The sequence below is a fragment of the Nicotiana tabacum genome, chromosome 1 (genome assembly GCF_000715075.1).
Source record: "Nicotiana tabacum cultivar K326 chromosome 1, ASM71507v2, whole genome shotgun sequence".
NCBI classification, from domain to species: domain Eukaryota; kingdom Viridiplantae; phylum Streptophyta; class Magnoliopsida; order Solanales; family Solanaceae; genus Nicotiana; species Nicotiana tabacum.
Genome location: NC_134080.1, coordinates 215,299,133 through 215,317,899, shown reverse-complemented (window position 1 = coordinate 215,317,899; position 18,767 = coordinate 215,299,133). Strand labels below are relative to the sequence as shown.

Sequence of the window (18,767 nt, the reverse complement as noted above, 5' to 3'; positions counted from 1 at the left end):
TGGGAAGAAGAGATGAACAGAGTGGATTAAAAAAAAGAGTAGTAAAGGGGTAATCTCAGTTCATAATTTAGATAATATGGTAACTATAGAATAAAAGAGAGAGAGTACCGAGTAGGGTTTTTTTCAACATAAGAGTTTAATCGCAAAAAAAAACTTCTAAAAAATAACCCTCGTAGAATTTTAAAGAAAGCTGGCTAGAATTTTATAGTCAAATACACAAAAATATGACAACCTTTAGAATTTTGTGATAATCATCATAACTTGCAAAATTATGATACCGTCAAAATTTTAAAGACTTACCCACGAATTTCTTACTAAAGATTATTTTTCCAAGATTTTAATTATCGAGATCAAAACTTAAATGGGGACACCAAATAATCTTATTTGTGTGATTTTCCCATCAAATATTATCAGTTTTCTTATAAATTTTTATTTTTATTACATTAATCAGATTGAAGATTACATTTTCTTTTTGTTTATAAGATTACATCAATTTATTAAAATTGATTATTTAAGTCATTTTCAGTTCCATGTGGTAATATAATTTATTTTCAAGAATACCCCTACAACCAAAGGTTATCCTTTTCATTCCATTCCATTCCATATTTGGAGTAGAAAATGTCGTTTGCAGAAGAACAAAGAAATTAACTTTTTCCCCACATCTCTGTTTGGATCTAGAAGCCTAAAACAGCAGCAGTTATTTTCGTAATTAACCAAATCAATTAAATTCTCATGTGTTAATTATCCTCTTCTGATTATCAAATATCTAGATCGAGATCAAAGGAACCTCGATCAATTGTTCCCTTTTGCGCTCATAGTCAAAGGTCAGAAATTTTTGTTAAAAATTCATTTTTCTCCTTTTGCTATGCGTTTATTATGTATGATTAATGTTTTTGTATTATCTCTGATGTTTTAGAGTTTGACTTTTCGTGTTTGTTTTTTCAATTTTGGAATTTATGGTATTATTGGGGTTAATGATCTTCCATGCTGGATTTTTGCTTGTTTATTTGCTGTCAATTTGTTGAATTTGTAAAGTTTTGATATGGAGGTTGAACCTAATTCTTTCCTCTTAATTTGGTCAGCATTTATTTCTGTAAGTTAGAAAAGGTCCTCCGTTTGGTGGTATATCCTAGGTTTGTGAATCTATACGCGTGCCCGCGTGTGCGTGTCTATAAGTTAGATATGGTGTTGCATACAGTGGAGGAGCTAGGAATTTATAGAATGTCATAATTGGAATATGAACCTATAACCTATCGCAACTCTTGAACCCCCTTTTTCACTATACTAGAACTTTTCTTCATGTCAAGGGGATTCAATAGTTTACATATAACCAGAAAAATTGATTTTTATCCTATTTGCGCAGTAGAATTAATAAAGTTTTGATATGGTATTATTGTGGTTATTTATGAAATGATGATTACTTTCAATTTGTAGAATTAATAAAGTTTTGATATGCAGGTTGAACCTAAATTTTTTATTTTCTTTTGGTCAGCATTTAATTCTGTAAGTTAGAAAGGTCCTCCCTTTGGTCATATATCCTAGGTTTGTGAATCTATACGTGTTTGCGCGCGCACGTGTGTGTGTCTAAAGTTAGATATGGTGTTGCCTCCAGTGGCAGAGCTAGGAATTTATACAACGGGATTCAAAAAAAATCTAGAATGTCATAATAAGTATTTAAACCTATGACCTACTGCAAATTTTGAACCCCCTTTACCACTATACTAGAGTTTTTCTTCATGTCCAGGTGATCCAGTAGTTTATATATAACCAGAAAAATTGATTTTTATCTTATTTGCGATATTTTGACGAAGAGGATTCAGTTGAACCCCCTTCCCTCTACTTACTTCAGTCACTGGTTGCATAAACCACAGTTTTCAAGTTTCAGTCTTTCCTGAGTTTTGAATTTGTGCTGGTTAAATATGTAGGGGGATAGCTTTTTCTCTAAAGTCATGTTGTAGGCTGTTACTTGCTTTTTACGGTGTGAGTCCTAACTATTATTAATTGAGGAAGTTTTCCTTATTAAAAAAGATAAAATCTACTGTTATAATTGAGGAAGTTGAAATTGTGAATTTCTTCAGGTATTGTAATTAAGTTACTGGCTATAGTTGAGGGCTTTAGGCTACAAGAATTCTTCTCTTTTTCAAAATTTTACTTCAGGGATTGTTAGTGTGCTCATTTGACATGATCTCTATGCAGATCCAGGCAAGTCTTCATGTTTCCGATGCTTGCCTTTTTTGTTGTCCATCCCTGTGGGTGGAATCTTTGATTTGATAAGGAGCTGGCTTTGTAGGACCCTAGATAGAGGAGAAGATGATGCATGATACATGTGATTTTGTTGCTTTAAAAATTATATATAATCATTTTGTTTTGGGTCTGAATGCATTTATGGATTGACATAGTGTTCAAAGGCCAACAATAACTTGGTCTTTCTCTATATGGATGCTCTGGTGCTTTAACATTGAGGTGCTTTATGAGTATCTTGTCCCATATTTGACTTGGAAGTTTGTTTAATGTACACTGTCTCAATTCTTGAATGTAGTTAACTTTTGTGGTTAACCTTTGTAGTTTGTAGGTAATTTAGTAGGGGTAAAATATGTCCCATCAACAAGAGGATGATGCTGATTACATGGCAAATGAATATGAAATGGAAGCTATAGATGATGATATGGATGATGAGTTCCATGGCAGAGATATTGATGCCTCTGATTCAGATGCAGATGAGTATGACTACATGGTTTGTGAACTCATCAATAAAAGCTTAGTTGTTTTGTACAAGGGCATATTAGATGTATTCATTTTGTTTGGATGATTGTGCTTTCAGTATCTGAACCTATTAAATTGTTTTCTTCTTGAAGAATAATAAAATGCAAGATACCTCTGCTGCTGAGGCACGGAGAGGTAGAGACATTCAAGGGATTCCCTGGGAAAGACTTAGCATAACCAGGGAGAAATACAGGCAAACGAGATTAGAACAATATAAGAACTATGAAAATGTTCCACAATCTGGGGAGGCATCAGAGAAGGTAAAATAGATGTGTTTTTCTTTTGGTTTTCTAATTGGTCTGAGTAAGGACGTTTGTTTCTAATGGGGTCATGGGTGGCTCTATCATTTTGCTTTCAACAGGACTGCAAAACCACAAACAAAGAGGCTTCGTACTATGACTTCAGACGTAATTCAAGATCTGTTAAATCAACAATTTTACACTTCCAGGTAATTCTAGCCCTCTTTACCTTTTTCTTTACTATTGGTTATTTACATTGTATGGAAGGAACTAGATTAAGAATATGTTTGAGGGTTATGTGAAGACGGCATTATTATGGAGGGAACGAACTAGTTACTTGAATGTAAAACCAAGTGACTTGGATAAACCATATGATCTGTATTTGCTGATATAGAATTGTGCATGTCAATGTTAATTATTTTTTTCTTTTAGGCAAGTTAACTTATGATTTTGTCACAATAAATCTGAAGCTTTTTTTTTGTTTGTTTCACGATGTAGCTGAGGAACTTGGTGTGGGCAACCTCCAAGCATGATGTGTACCTTATGTCACATTTTTCCGTCATTCACTGGTCATCCTTGACCTGCAGCAAAACTGAAGTTCTGAATGTATCAGGGCACGTAGCACCATGTGAGGTAGGTGTTCTGAACGTGGAATCCGCTTGTTGTTTTATGCATACTTGGTTATGACCTTTTTCTTTTTATTTTGGCATTATAGAAGCATCCTGGGAGCCTTTTAGAAGGATTTACACAGACTCAAGTCAGCACTCTTACGGTGAAAGACAAGTTGCTTGTTGCTGGGGGATTTCAAGGAGAACTTATTTGCAAGGTAGGAGTGGTTTGGACCTTTTTACTCCTTGCTTTTTTGGGCATCAACAACTGGAGCATGTACCTGCACCTTTGAATTTGCACTAGTTACGTTTGGGTCATGGTGCTGAATTTGCAGTTTTATAGAAAGTGAAACTATTTCCCCTAGTCTCTAATTGTTCTTGAAACTATATGTAGTATTTAGACAGGCCTGGAGTTTGCTTCTGTTCCCGGACAACATATGACGACAATGCAATTACTAATGCTGTTGAGATTTATAACACTGCCAGGTAGTATATCCTGCATACTCCTGAAACATGCTATTTCTTAGTGAGAATGAAGTTAACTGAGATATCTTTTGCTCCTCAGTGGCGCACTTCATTTTATAGCTTCAAATAACGACTCTGGAGTTAGAGATTTCGATATGGAGAAATTTCAACTGTCCAAGCATTTCCGTTTTCCCTGGCCAGTGAATGTAAGTCTGTACTGCGTGTGTTATGGTTGCACACATGCCCCAAAATGTATATGTCGTAGTGGATGTATACCAAGAAGGTTTACTAATTATGTGCTACTAGTGCATGCCATTAGTGATGCAGCACTAGTACTAATAATTTGCTAGTTTTTATTGAATTATAATTTATGAATAGCTTAGGTTGAACTAAAAAAATACATTTCTCATTTCTCATACTTCACTGGTTTCAATCTAGGGGTTTTGTATACAGTTATTATTCTAATCACTCATCTTATATTGATTAACACACGTCTTATCTTTATACAACTCTCTATTTGGTGGTATTAACTTCTATTTTCCTTTTATTTTTATTTCCATAATAAGGTGTTACTTTGTTTTCCCCATTTTATGCTTGCAGCATGCATCCCTGAGCCCTGACGGTAAGCTTATCGCAATAGTTGGAGATAATCCTGACGGTTTATTGGTTGATTCCAGAAATGCAAAGGTACTTGTGCATTTATCTCCTCCCATAATTCAATTTATCAGAATTGTTCAATATCTGATGCACCAGTCAGTAATCAAATTTAATGCTTACAGATTGTTTCGCCTTTGTGCGGACATGGTGACTTCTCGTTTGCGTCAGCATGGCATCCTGATGGCCTAACTTTTGCAACTGGGAACCAGGATAAAACCTGCAGAGTATGGGACATACGGAACTTGTCGAAATCAGTTGTTGCTTTGAAGGGTAACCTTGGGGCTATTCGGTCAATCCGCTACACATCTGATGGCAGATATATGGCTATGGCAGAACCTGCAGACTTCGTTCATGTTTTTGATGTAAAAGGTGGGTATGAGCAGGAGCAAGAAATTGATTTCTTTGGTGAGATATCAGGTCTGTCTTTTAGTCCTGATACAGAGTCTCTTTTCGTTGGAGTTTGGGATCGCACATATGGTAGCCTTCTGGAGTTTGGACGACGGCACAACTACACATACCTTGATACAATAATCTGAGCACTTTGCGTGCTGGTTCGGGTATGTTTACTTGGCTTCAAGGTGGCTCTGGCTTTAACTTTGTAAACCAGTAGCATAGGAGTTAGTAGTTGATTTGGCTGTAAATTTCTTATGTTGTGCAATTTACGTTTGTCGCATAAATTGTTGTGCACCATTTCAAGTGTCAGGAGATGTAGAATGGAGAGATGTATAGAAGCGAGAGGAACTCCAGTCATGTGAACAAGAAAGCAAAGTGTTGTTTCCATAAGGCATAGGGCAGAACTGTGATCTTGTGGGGTGGGGGCGATTTCATCATGTATTTGGGACCTTGAGTCAAACTGAAAGTTGACTCATTGATTTGCATTTGACCAAAATGTTTCTTTTCTTTGTCGGCGGTGAAGTAAGACCAAGCTCATGAGCTTATTATCCTAGGTCGGAATGAATTGTTTTCCCCTCGTTAAGCTTGTGCTTACAGGTGATATAAGGTGATATCAACCGGTTGGGATTGAGGCTTAATTTTGTTGATACAGTCTGGCGTTTGTTGAGAGTGTATTTTTGTTTTTCATTCTGTTTAAAGGTTATATGAGTAGAAAATATGGAAAACTTGTGTTTAAAATCCAAAGATGAATTACGGTCATCAAGTCAATGTTAAGATTAATTCGCTCGAACAAGGTTAAGGTATTGTGTGCCGGTTTGGTCCTCCAGCTTTGGGATGTGACAGCATATTCATTGAGATGAATTAATGGAGAAAAGGAAACGACTCTAAGAACTTAATTTATAGTATCATATATGGTTTTAATGTATTTCAAAAAAAAAAAAATTATAATGACACACCACTTTACAAACAAGTTGGGATCGCTGAATATTTTGCCAACGAAAAGTCACGAATTTGATTCTCCAAACCGTGCCTTATCTAGTTTTTTCTCCGTCATTTTGTAGGAGATCTAAAGACCAAAAAAGGACAAAAAAATAAAAATGAATCTAAAGAAACTTTTTTTTTTCTTTTTCACAATAAGGATTAAAAATGTCTTAAAACAAGAATACTTTTTAAAATTTCTTAATAATTTTTCAAAAATTCTCATATTCTCCAACTTTTACATAATTTTCCAACTCGGACTTGAAATCGTATTGTAAACACCGGACATTCGTTTTGATTATTTTAACCCCATTTTTTCTATTTAATGCTTTACACGTGTATTCAACGTTATGCGACTTGCGAGGGCGATTGGTTTGATTTCGAGGTAGTTTTGAATTAAATTGAGACACTTAGTCCCAAGGTTGGAAGCTTAAGTTGTGAAGTTTGATCGAACTTTGATTTTGTATAGTTGACCTCAGATCGAAGTTTTGATAGTTTTGTCAGGTCCAGATGGTAATTTTGGCCTTAGGCATATGTTCGGATTTGGATTCGGAGGTTCCTAAGTTGTTTTGACTCTAATTGGCAAAAATTGAAAGTTATAAGGCTTAGAAGTTCTTAGGTTTGATCCATAGTTGACCTTGTGGCTATCCATGTCCTTTTGTGATTCCAAGCCTGGGAATAGGTTCGTATGGTGATTTATGATTTGTGTATAAAATTTGGGGTCATTCTGAGTTGTTTAGACATGTTCGGCGTGAGTTCGAAAGATGGAAATTTGAAATAGATCATTAGGCTTGAATGGTGAACAATTCGTGATTTTTAAGTTATTTTGTGTGATTTGAGACATGGAGTAGGTCCGTGTTATAATTTGGGACTGGTTGGTATGGTTGGACGGGGCATCGGGTGAGTTTCGGATGAGCTTCGGATCATTTGTGGTTGCTTGGGGTGATCAGTTCTGGTGCTTTCACACTTGCGATATTTGGTCCGTAGGGGCGAGTCCGCAGAAGCGGACCTGGGACCGCAAATGCCAAATTGGCTGAGCTTAAGGGTGTCCGCAATTGTTGTGTTCATGTTGCAAAAGTGACAGCACATGTGCACAAGAGGGATCGCAAAAGCGACATTGCAGAAGCGGTGTCTTGGCCGTAGAGCGAAGGGCTGGAACTTTAGTGGATTCCGCATCTGCGAGGCATTTCCATAGATGTGGCGTCGCAAATGCTATCTTGGGATCGCAGAAGCGGAAATCACTAAGCAGACTCATTAAAATACTCCATTTCGAGGGGTTGAGTTATTTTACCATATTTTGAGATTAAGAGCTCGATTTTAGGTAATTTTGGAGGGAATTTTACGATTTGGATTGGGATAAGTATTTTAACTCGGATTTGGTTATTACTCATGATTCCAATCTTGATTTTAGTATTTGAATGATAAATCTAAGTGAAGAAAATTATGAATTTTGGTAAACTTTTTCTAAAATGAAAAATGGGGATTTGAACCCCAATTCGAAGTCGATTTGGAATAAAATTGGTATAGTTGGACTCATATTCGAATTGTGTTTGGAATTTATGAGTTTTATCGTGTTCAGGATACGGACCCAGGTTGACTTTTTGGTTAACTTTTTGATTTTTGTTAAAGATCAGAGATTTATTAATTAAATCGATTTCTATAGCCGTGTTTGATATTATTGAGCTATTTTTTGTAAGATTCGACTTGTTTGGAGGCCGATTCGAGAGGCAAGGATTTTTTGGAGTATTGATTTTGCTTATTTGAGATAAGTATCTTGCCTAACCTTGTGCGGAAGAAACACTCCTTAGAATTTGGCCTTAATTGTTATTCGTGTTATGTAAAATAATAACGTGTACATGAGGTGACGAGCGTATGCACAGGGTACTATGTGTGGCTTATAACCGAATTAGACCTTAGGCTATTAATATGCCTTAATTTGAGGATGTATTTTATATGAACCATGCTTAATCACTTTGTGGCTATGTGGGCATGATCACTACACTTGTTTTTAGCTGTAGAAATGCTTTATTTGTTACATACATATACACACTTTACTATTTTTACCTGTTCTTGTGCACTTATTGATAAATTATGAACTCCTATTCGTGAAAAAAGTTTTGGCATTATTGTTTGTGATTTGTGGCACATGTGAACATGCTGAGCGAATTATTTGGGTATTGGTACGAGGTCTTTACCATGCAAGCATGAGGTTTCATCCGTGCGAGTGTGATTTGTATTGTGGCATGAGGTCTTTGTCGTGTGAGCACGAGATTTCTTCCATGCGAGTGTGATTGGTATTGTGATACCAGGTCTTTGCCGTCTGAGCAAGAGGTTTCTTCTGCACGAGTGTGATTGGTATTGTGGCATGAGGACTTCGTCGTGCGAGCACAAGGTTTCTTTCGTGCAAGTGTGAAATATTATTATTGTTGTTTCTGTAATCTCTTTCTGTTGCCAGTCTTGTGATTTATTGCACAAGTTATTTTTGGCTAGTGAGTATCACATGACTTAAACCTCGTCACTACTTCACCGAGGTTAGTCTAGATACTTACTTGGTACTGACTGTGGTATACTCATACTATATTTCTGCACATTTTTGTGTAAATCCAGGTGTTGGAGGTAGCCTAGGTAGTGAGAGCTACATAGATCGTGAGGATTCAAGATAGTTGGATTGACCGTCATAGTCTTTTGAAGTCATTTTCTTTTTTATTTATACTATCATTATATTTTTCAAATAGTATTGTGTATTTGAGATGTTCCTATACATTCAGCTAGAGCTTGTCACTCTGTACTACCTAGTTCTAGAGAGTTATGTTGAGTATTGTGGTTTGGCTTGTATTACTTTTATTTCCGCATTTATGTTAAACTTTGTTTCGTTATATCATGTTTTTATTGTTTTAAATATTGTTAAGTGATCGACTTACCTAGTTTTAGAAACTAGATGGCATCCAGTGACGGAGCCAGAAATATTTTCAAGGGTGTTCAGACTTGAAAGAAGTAAAAAAAATTCCAATAAATGGTATTCAATATATGTTTTATACATCTAAAATCAATATTTTTCTTATATACACAGTGTAATTTTTCGTAATATTTTGACGAAGAATGGTCAATTGACCACTCTTTGCAAAAGGTGTCTTTCTCGAGGATAATTAATGGAATACTAGGAGTAACTAAAATTCCATTTTGACTTTTAACTGTTGAGAAATGTATTGATACAGGACAATGCTAGTTAGTTGTTATTTATCAACCATAGCTAGCTAACTAGAGTACATACTAGTAACTATAGTTGAGTTAGAGATTAGTTAGTATAAATATATGTTAGTTGGGAAGTTGTAGGTGTTGTACATTATACTTTCTCAATGGAATAGTAATATTTCCATTTTCTCAGTTCTTCTTCTCTCGTCTTCATCTTTTACTCTTCAGATCTGGATTGGGAGCTAACTGAATTCATCAATTCGACATGGTATCAGAGCAAATAATCGATCAAATCTAGGGTTCTTCATTGTGAATTTGCTGAATAACAAGAGATAAATCGATATTTTGTTTTGTTCTCTGTTTTGGTTCAAAAACCTAATTTTCTCCAATGGCAGTTGATAAAGTTGTCGATCAAAGCTAGATTGTGATTGATCACAATCATCCTCTGTATTTGCATCCATCCGATACACCTGGAGCGTTGTCATTAGGTTTTCAGTTGATCGAAATGGAGAATTACACTATGTAAAGCCAAGCTATGAGGGTTTCACTGTTGACTCGCAACAAGCTGGGATTTATTGATGGAACCATCAATCGCGACACTTATGGAGATAAGTATGCTAATCTCTGGGATCGATGTAATGCTATAGTGAAATCATGGATTATGCATAATGTTAGTCGTGATTTGTTGTGTGGTGTTCTGTTTCGCTCAAATGCATGTGCGATTTGGGCTAATCTGCATGAGCGTTTTGATAAGGTGAATGCTTCACGCATGTATTATCTTCACAGAGAAATCTTCACATTGACTCAAGAAATGACTAGTGTTTCTGTATATTACTCTAAACTGAAGGATCTCTAGGATGAATATGACTCAATAATGCCACTTCCTACCTGTTGTGATAAGTCTAAAAAGTTTGTAGATCACCAACAATATCAGCGACTATGGCAATTTCTGATGGGACTTAATGATAGTTACAGTCAAGCACGTAGTCAAATTCTTATGGAGTCTAAAATCCCCACTGTTAATCAAGCATATGCAATAATTTTACAAGATGAAAGTCAGAAACTTGTGGCTGGTAATAGTTCATATGTTCCTGATTCATCAGATCCCACAGCCTTGTACTCATCAAAATTGGGGCAAAAGATGAAGAAAAACTACAATTTGGAGTGTGACTATTGTAATATGAAAGACATACAAGAGATAACTGTTATAAGTTATTAAGGTGTGAATATTGCAACATGAAAGCGCATTTGAAGACAAATTGCTACAAGTTGAATGGGTACCCTGCAGATTTTAAGCCAAAGAGGAAGGCAAATATGACCAGCAGTGTTCCAAGTCAAGGTGTTTATGCTCCATCAGATGGAATGTCAATTAAATCACAGAGTTATGGTCAATAAGGACCTGGACAAGGACAGCAGCTAGGGCACCATCAATATGCACCAGCACCAGCTTTTACATCTGAGCAATATCAACAAATCCTTACTATGCTGAATAAAACACATGTCTCAGAGACTCCTGCTTCTGCACATATGGCAGGTAATGTTTCCTATGTTCAACATTTTGATGAAAAGTGGATTGTGGATACTGGAGACATTAATCACATGGTTGGTAACCAAGACATTTTGCATGACAAAGTGATAACAGGAAATGCAGGTAATGTCCAGCTTCCTACAGGTGATTCAGCCAAAGTGTCTCATGTTGGAAGTTGCCAACTGAATGGAGAAGAAACTATTACAGGTATCTTATGTGTGCCAGCATTCAAGTTTAACCTACTGTCTGTGTCTTAATTGACAAAGGCCCTTAAGTGTTGTGCTGCTTTCTATCATGATTTCTGTATTTTACAGGATCTCTTCACTGGGAAGGTGAATGAGATTGGTAAGAAGGAAGGGGAGCTCTATGTGCTTCATACACAAAGAAGATTAAAGAGTCCAGCTAAGTCTTTTGCAGTAGTAAAAGCTGATACTGAACTGTGGCATAAGAGAATGGGACATGTTTCGTTTCCAGTCATTAAGAAGTTACCTAATTTCACTAGTAGTGATAGTACTAAAATAAGCCATTGTGACATTTGTCCATTGGCAAGACAAGCTAGGATTCCATTTCCCATAAGTACTACTAGAGCAGTAGATTGTTTTGATTTACTGTCCTTACAAAGCCTTAACTCATAATGGAAAAAGGTTTTTTTTCACAATTGTAGATGATTGCTCCAGATGGACATGGTTTTTTTTATTGCATCTTAAATCTGATGTAATTGCATTACTCAAGCACTTCATTATTATGGTCAAGACACAGTTTGGGAAGATGATAAAATGCTTTAGATCTGATAATGGGACAGAGTTCTTTAATCAGAGTTGCAATGAGTTATTCTCAGTGCATGACATTGTGCATCAAAGCTCTTATCCATACACTCCACAACAAAATGGAGTGGTGGAACGAAGACATAGACATATATTGGAGACAACAAGGGCTATAAGGTTTCAAGGTCATTTGCCTATTCGATTCTGGGGGGAATGTGTGGAGGCAGCAGTGTACATCATCAATAGGATACCCTCCACTGTTTTGCACAACATATCACCATTTGAAGTATCGTTTGGCAGATAAACTTCTATATATCACATGAGGGTTCTAGGATGTCTATGCTTTGCTACTAATTTAGTGAAAGGAGACAAGTTTGGTCCTCATGCAATAAGGTCTGTATTTTTGGGGTATGCTCCTACACAAAAGGGCTACAAGTTATACAACATTGAGCAGAGGTCTATATTTGTGAGCAGGGATATAGTCTTCCATGAAGATGTGTATCCTTTCCAATATAATGCTGAAGATTTCAGAGTGCACTCTCAATCAACTTCCATAATCAATAATGATTGTCTATTGTCACCTATTGATAGCAGGGGTGTTGAGGAGCTTGGCAACACTCACATTGACACAACAGCTGATGCTCTTGCACATGAAATGCATGCAACTTCATCCTTTATTCCCAGCAATGCAGAAGAAAGTGCAACTGTTGTTCCAGAGATACATGCACAAGTTGTTGAAGAAGAGGCTTATGTGCCATCTAATATTAGACAAAGTGGACCACTCATTGCTTGTGATCAGAGAAGGTCTGGTAGGACCACTAAACCCCCTATTTGGCTCAAAGACTACATTAGACCTCAAGGAAGGTCAAGTTCTGCAAGTCATTGTTTGTATCCAATCAGTGATGTCATACATTATGATAGCCTTTCAGCCAAATATCAAGCCTATGTTGCTAAGGTTTCTTCAGAGACTGAACCGACATCCTTTTATGAAGCAGCCAAAGATATGAGGTGGATTGAAGCTATGAAAGCAGAGATTCAAGCTCTAGAAGATAATCACACATGGGAAGTAGTAACACTACCTCATGGCAAGAAGGCAATTGGTTGTAAATGGGTCTACAAGATCAAATACACAGCTTCTGGAGATATAGAAAGATTCAAGGCTCGCTTGGTGGCAAAAGGGTATAGTCAGAAGGAAGGCTTGGATTATCAAGAAACATTCTCACATGTAGTGAAAATGGTCACAGTTAGGTCTGTGATTGTTATTGCAGCTACAAAAGGTTGGGTTTTGCATCAAATGGATGTATATAATGCTTTCTTGCAAGGAGATTTGGAAGAGGAAGTCTATATGGATCTACCTCAAGGTTTCTCACATTCAGCAGGAAAGACTCAAGTCTGTCGACTACATAAGTCTCTTTATGGGCATAAGCAAGCTTCCCGTCAATGGAATATTAAGCTAACTACTACTCTTCTTCAGTCAGATTTCAAACAAAGCCATCTTGATTACTCTTTGTTTATTAAACACATCAATGGGAAGATAGTCATCATCCTAGTGTATGTGGATGACTTGCTCATCACTGGAGATGATGATGCTCTTATATCAGACACCAAAGTTGCACTTCATCAAAACTTCAAAATCAAAGACTTGGGGGAGCTCAAGTACTTTTTGGGCATTGAGTTTGCGATGAGTAAGGAAGGGATTCTGTTACATCAGAGGAAGTATTCTCTCGAGCTTATCTCTGATGCTGGCTTGGCAGGGGCAAAACCTGTAGGGGCACCTGTTGAGGTGAATCAGAAGTTAACTACAGCTGAATTTGATCATCAATTTGGACTTACCAATAATATTTTACTTGCTGATCCTGGAGCTTATCAAAGGTTGATTGGTAGGTTACTCTACCTAACTATTACTAGGCCGGATATTTCATTTGCTGTGCAATGTTTGAGCCAATTCATGCATGCTCCTAAGACATCGCACCTTGAGGCTGCCTTAAGAGTAATCAGAAACTTGAAAAAGAATCCTGGTCTGGGGATCCTTATGTCATCTAATGGTTCTACCAAGTTGCAAGCTTATTGTGATGCTGATTAGGCTTCTTGCCCAAACACGAGGAAGTCAGTGACTTGGCTATATGGTCACACTTGGTATTCTCTCATATCCTGGAAATCCAAGAAGCAAAATACTATCTCTCGTAGTTCAGTTGAAGCAGAGTATAGGAGTCTGGCGTCGACTGTGGCAGAGATAGTATGGTTGGTTGGTCTGTTCAATGAGTTAGGAGTCTCTCTCACTTTGCCTATTCCACTCTATTGTGACAGTAAATCTGCAATGCAAATTGCTGTGAATCCAATATTCCACGACGCACCAAGCACATTGATATTGATTGTCATTTCATTCTTGAGAAGGTACAACAGGGATTGGTTGAGACTGCGTATCTGCCCTCTGCTGAGCAACCAACTGATCTATTGACGAAGGGGTTAAGTTGTATTCAGCATGACCATTTGTTATCCAAGCTAGGCCTAAAGAACATTTTCCTTAGACCTAGCTTGAGGGGGGGTGTTGAGAAATGTATTGATACGGGGCAGTGCTAGTTAGTTGTTATTTATCAAACATAGCTAGCTAACTAGAGTACATACTAGTAGCTATAGTTGAGTTAGAGATTAGTTAGTATAAATATATGTTAGTTGGGAAGTTGTAGGTGTTGTACAGTATACTTTCTCAATGGAATAGTAATATTTCCATTTTCTCAATTCTTCTTCTCTCGTCTTCATCTTTCACTCTTCATATCTGGATTGGAAGCTAACTGAATTCATCAATTCGACAAATAACAACTCACAAATACCATCCAAATGAACCTGATGCAGTAAGAAGATGGTACATCAATTGGATCAAACCTAATACGATCATAAATACATTTTACAAAAACTAAACTCGATGAGGACAAATATCGTATTAATATATGTGAACTTTTTCTATTAAGATCATATAATTTGGCGGGGGGGGGGGGGGGGGCTGGGGTTTGAGGGGGAATTATTTGTTCACTTTTTTAGTATCGACACTGCTAACACAAGATCTAAATTAAATATACATCTAAATTAACAATTATAATAAACATACATATGATTGAACCTGAGGGGGAATTATTTGTTCACTTTTTTAGTATCGACACTGCTAACACAAGATCTAAATTAAATATACATCTAAATTAACAATTATAATAAACATACATATGATTGAACCTGAATTAAAATATTTTTTCAAATATTTGGAATTATTTCAATCACTTATTAGTCCTCAACTAATCATAAACTTCAAATTAAAGAAAAGCAGTCTATTACATAAGGCATCCTCGTTCACACAAGAGGTTCGGCTATACCCAAAGTTATGTGATGTAGTCTGCATACTCTAATGCAAGTATTAGTGATTGTTTTCACGCTCGAACCTGTGACATATAGGTCACATGGAGACAACTTTATCATTGTTCCATGGCTCCCCTTCAAATTAGGGAATTGAAATTAAAGCCTCAAATTGAACCATGAACAAAGAAATGAAGGTTTTACTCATAATTTACCACTATACAAGCATAAGCTACTGCATTACAAACAAGGAAAGAGAAATCAACAAGAAGGCTCTTTTCTCTTTCAACCAAAGAACTTAGGATCATATCCATTGCTAGAAGTGGCAAGAATATAATAAGCAACAATATGACCAATTGAGCCCCAAGCAAGAACATCAACAATGTTGAAACCAACAGGATCATTAGATTTTAGCAAACTAACATATTCTTTGGCTCTGGAATCACCAGCTTCAAAATGGCTAATTCCATTTTGCTTAGGCAACCCTTGTTTGGCCACATTCTCTCTTTGGAAATTGAAGAAAACAAATCTTCCCAAGAAAAGTGATAGTCCTGTGCTCAAGCTAATAACAAGAGATGTGTTGAGCTCAGCTTTAACACCAAGATTGCATCTTTTCTTCATGGGTTTGTAGGAATTGGCCTTATTGTTGAGAATAACACAAGAATCAGTTGGTTTGTTAAGAGGTCTTAGACCTTGAAATGTTGGTGCAGAGAACAAAGTAGAAGCCATAATTATTAATTACAGCAGAGTTTTTTTTTTGGAGAAGGGGGATACAGGGAATTGATCTTTAATTGGATATATAAGTGGATATTGGAAAAGTTGGAAGATGAGGTTTATACTCTAGGAAAGGCTTTGGGAGAAAAGAAATAGATTTTGTTAGGATAAGAATGAGGTAAAGAAAGATTTTGGATGGTGAGGTGGCTTTTCTTCATTGGTTCTTCTTGGATCACAGATTCTGGCCCCAAACATTTTCGAAGAATTTGAGTCTGAAAAGTTGTCCCTGTTTATTTTAGACTTCTAAATATTAACATTTGGGGCTAGTTTGGTATAAGGAATAAGGGATAATTAATTTTAGAATTAAATTTAAGATAAATTTATTCCATATTTAGTTGAAATAAAATCGTGATATAACTAATTTCGGAATTAATTATTCCAAAACTATAGTATTTTTTTATTCCTACGGAGGATGGGATAACTAATCCCAAGATAATTAATCATGAGATAACTTGTTTCTTAACCAAACGATCCCTTAACCTAAAATGTTTTGTATACTTTTCATCTTCGTGTGACTCAATTTTCTATATCATTTTTAAACTTAACTTTAAAAATTATTATTTCTCAAATCAAACATTTGTTATGTCCAAACGCTTTCTTTGGAGAATCAATTGAAGAAAATAAAACTTGTAAGGAAGTAAAAACAGATTCTTCTTTCCATAAATACTGATGTACAAACATAAAAGCATTAAACCAAAGGTACTACAATTCATTTATTTTAAAATAATTTGTCAATATTACGTAAACTGATCTCGTAGACGTGAAAGCCAACAATAATTTGGAAATAACGAGTTATATTCTTCTTCTTTTTCAACGAGGAGTCATATTCTATAGTTCAACAATATTATCTTACTTTCATAGTATGAGCCAACAAAAAAGTCCTAACACATGATTTGAAATGAATTACTTGTAATAAAAATATGTCCAAACGAACAGTCTCGAAACCAGATTCTTCCTTCTCTCCCCACCCAACATTCAAGGGCGAAACCAGGGGTGCAACTTCGAAAAATTACACTGTATATACAAGGTCAATTTTTTAATTTATGTATATGTACTAGTAGATATTGAGTCTATCTTGTTTCTTCACTATTTAGTTCTTTCTATTTTAAATCTCCTTATTAAAAATTCTAGTATCCAGTGTTAGAAGCAAAATATCAATTGCAGGATAGAGTGATGAATTTGAGGCCTCCTATTTTCAATTCAACTTTGAAAACCCTTTTGGATCAACTTCCAACAACAAAAGATTTAGCAACTTGACTAGATTGTATCTTTGAGTTTAGACTTTTCAATATAGATCCGAGCAAACTTAGAAGTACTTACAAAAAAAAAAAAAAAGGCAGCCCGATGCAGTAAACTCTCACTATGCACGGGGTCTGGAGAAGGGCCGAATCATAAGGGTCTATATTGTATGCAGCCTTACCCTGCATTTCTGCAAGAGGTTGTTTCTACGGCTCGAACTCGTGACCTCCTGGTCACATGGTAGCAACTTAACCAGTTACGCCAAGGCTCCCCTTCTTAGAAGTACTTACACTATGTCAAAAATTTTATTTATCAAAAAATAAACAGCTTATGACCTATATATATATGCTGTGGAGAGTTTATCACCTTCAAATAATAGAGCATTTAAGAAGCTCTACAGAATGTATCAAAAACCATGGCCTTTTATCTTGATGGGATATTTCTTCTCCTGTTGCTTTTCACACTGAATTCTCCCTAAAAACCATATACTACTACTGAATATCACAATAATATGACAGATAGGCAAACCTGATGACTTAAGCTTCATTTCTTCCTAAACAAATGCAACTAACCTGAAACGTCTGTATCTGCAGAACAATGCAATTGGAGGGAGATTTCATGAGTTTTTCAGAAACCTCTCGGATAATCTAGCCTTTGTCGACTTGTCAAGCAATCGATTTTCTGGACATATCCCGATAGAGATTGGGAAATTTGTTAACCTGGAAGAACTTAGGCTGAGCAGCAACCAACTCACAGGTATCATTCCACCGACTATTGGAAAGCTTTATAAGCTACAATATTTAATCTTGTCATGGAATTACTTCAGTCATTCAAACAAGCTTAACTTTAAGCTTGTCATAATCTCTGTGATATTGGGGATTTTGGGGCTAGTTGTTATGGTTGGTTTTCCCTTCTCCTCTATCGGTTCCAAAGGACCAAACAGACATTTCCTTCTTTACATAAATATCTAAACCAACTCCTATCTATGTCCTACCAAAGTATTCTCAAAGTTACCAATGGGTTTTCCACGAACAACTTGATTGGTGTTGGGAGTCATGGATGTTTATAAGGGAATTGTTGAAACGGATGAAGGTAAAAATGTTGCTATAAAAGTGTTGAATCATTCACAGCATCAAAAGTTTCAGAGCAGAATGTGAGGCCCTGAAATGTTAGACATCGTAATTTAGTCAAGCTAGTCACTGCATGTTCTGGTGTTGATTATCGTGGAAATGACTTCAAGGCTCTGGTTTATGAGCTTATGGCCAATGGAAGTTTGGAGGACTGGCTGCATCCAGATTATTCAAGAGCAGATGGTCAGTCAATTATAAGGTTGGGGTTTCTGCAACGGCTCAATATTGCTATTGATGTTGCTGGTGCAATCCATTATCTTCATAATGATTGTCAGATACCAATAGTTCATTGTGATCTCAAACCGAGCAACGTTCTCCTCGACGATGAATTGGTTGCCCATGTTGGTGATTTTTGATTGGCACGTTTCCTACTACTGACTAATAAAACAACACCTGAAATTCAGACAAGCTCTACAACTGTTAAAGGATCTATCGGCTACACAGCTCCAGGTAATTTCATAATACATGATCATGTTCCATAATAATTCTAATGATAGTCTAATGATTTGTGATATATATTTCCATTGTAGAGTATGGGATGGGAAGCAAGCCATCAAATAATGTTATCAAAGGCGCGCTTAAGCCCTGAAGCGAGGCTCAAAACATGTTGAGCGGGCACTTTAGTGTTGTCATCAAGGCTCTAAGACATACTTTTCCTTGAAAATGAGCATAATCCTAAAAAGGTGACACTA

At 36.3% G+C, this 18,767-nt stretch overlaps 3 protein-coding genes across 4 annotated transcripts; 2 read left to right on the top strand and 1 right to left on the bottom strand.

Moving 5' to 3' along the window:
• Positions 1-587: 587 nt before the first annotated feature.
• On the top strand, positions 588-5,621 carry LOC107794162 (putative WD repeat-containing protein C2A9.03). 2 transcript variants are annotated; one of them, XM_016616626.2, is made up of 10 exons: positions 588-824; positions 2,566-2,734; positions 2,856-3,023; positions 3,125-3,211; positions 3,501-3,635; positions 3,718-3,828; positions 4,005-4,096; positions 4,176-4,281; positions 4,676-4,762; positions 4,855-5,621. In XM_016616626.2, exons 2-10 carry the CDS (start codon positions 2,594-2,596, stop codon positions 5,266-5,268), a joined length of 1,341 nt encoding a protein of 446 aa, XP_016472112.1. In that variant the 5' UTR covers positions 588-824; positions 2,566-2,593; the 3' UTR covers positions 5,269-5,621. The 2 variants fall into 2 exon arrangements, with proteins under 2 accessions (XP_016472112.1, XP_016472113.1); XM_016616627.2 differs by having other exon boundaries at positions 638-824; positions 2,573-2,734.
• Positions 5,622-9,830: 4,209 nt separating this feature from the next.
• LOC142164779 (uncharacterized) lies at positions 9,831-10,151 on the top strand. The gene has a single exon (XM_075223368.1). It carries the CDS (start codon positions 9,831-9,833, stop codon positions 10,149-10,151), a length of 321 nt encoding a protein of 106 aa, XP_075079469.1.
• Positions 10,152-15,104: 4,953 nt separating this feature from the next.
• On the bottom strand, positions 15,105-15,855 carry LOC107794160 (photosystem I reaction center subunit V, chloroplastic-like). Its single transcript, XM_016616625.2, has one exon. The coding sequence runs from the start codon at positions 15,659-15,661 to the stop codon at positions 15,218-15,220; it is 444 nt and encodes a 147-aa protein (XP_016472111.1). The 5' UTR covers positions 15,662-15,855; the 3' UTR covers positions 15,105-15,217.
• Positions 15,856-18,767: the final 2,912 nt, after the last annotated feature.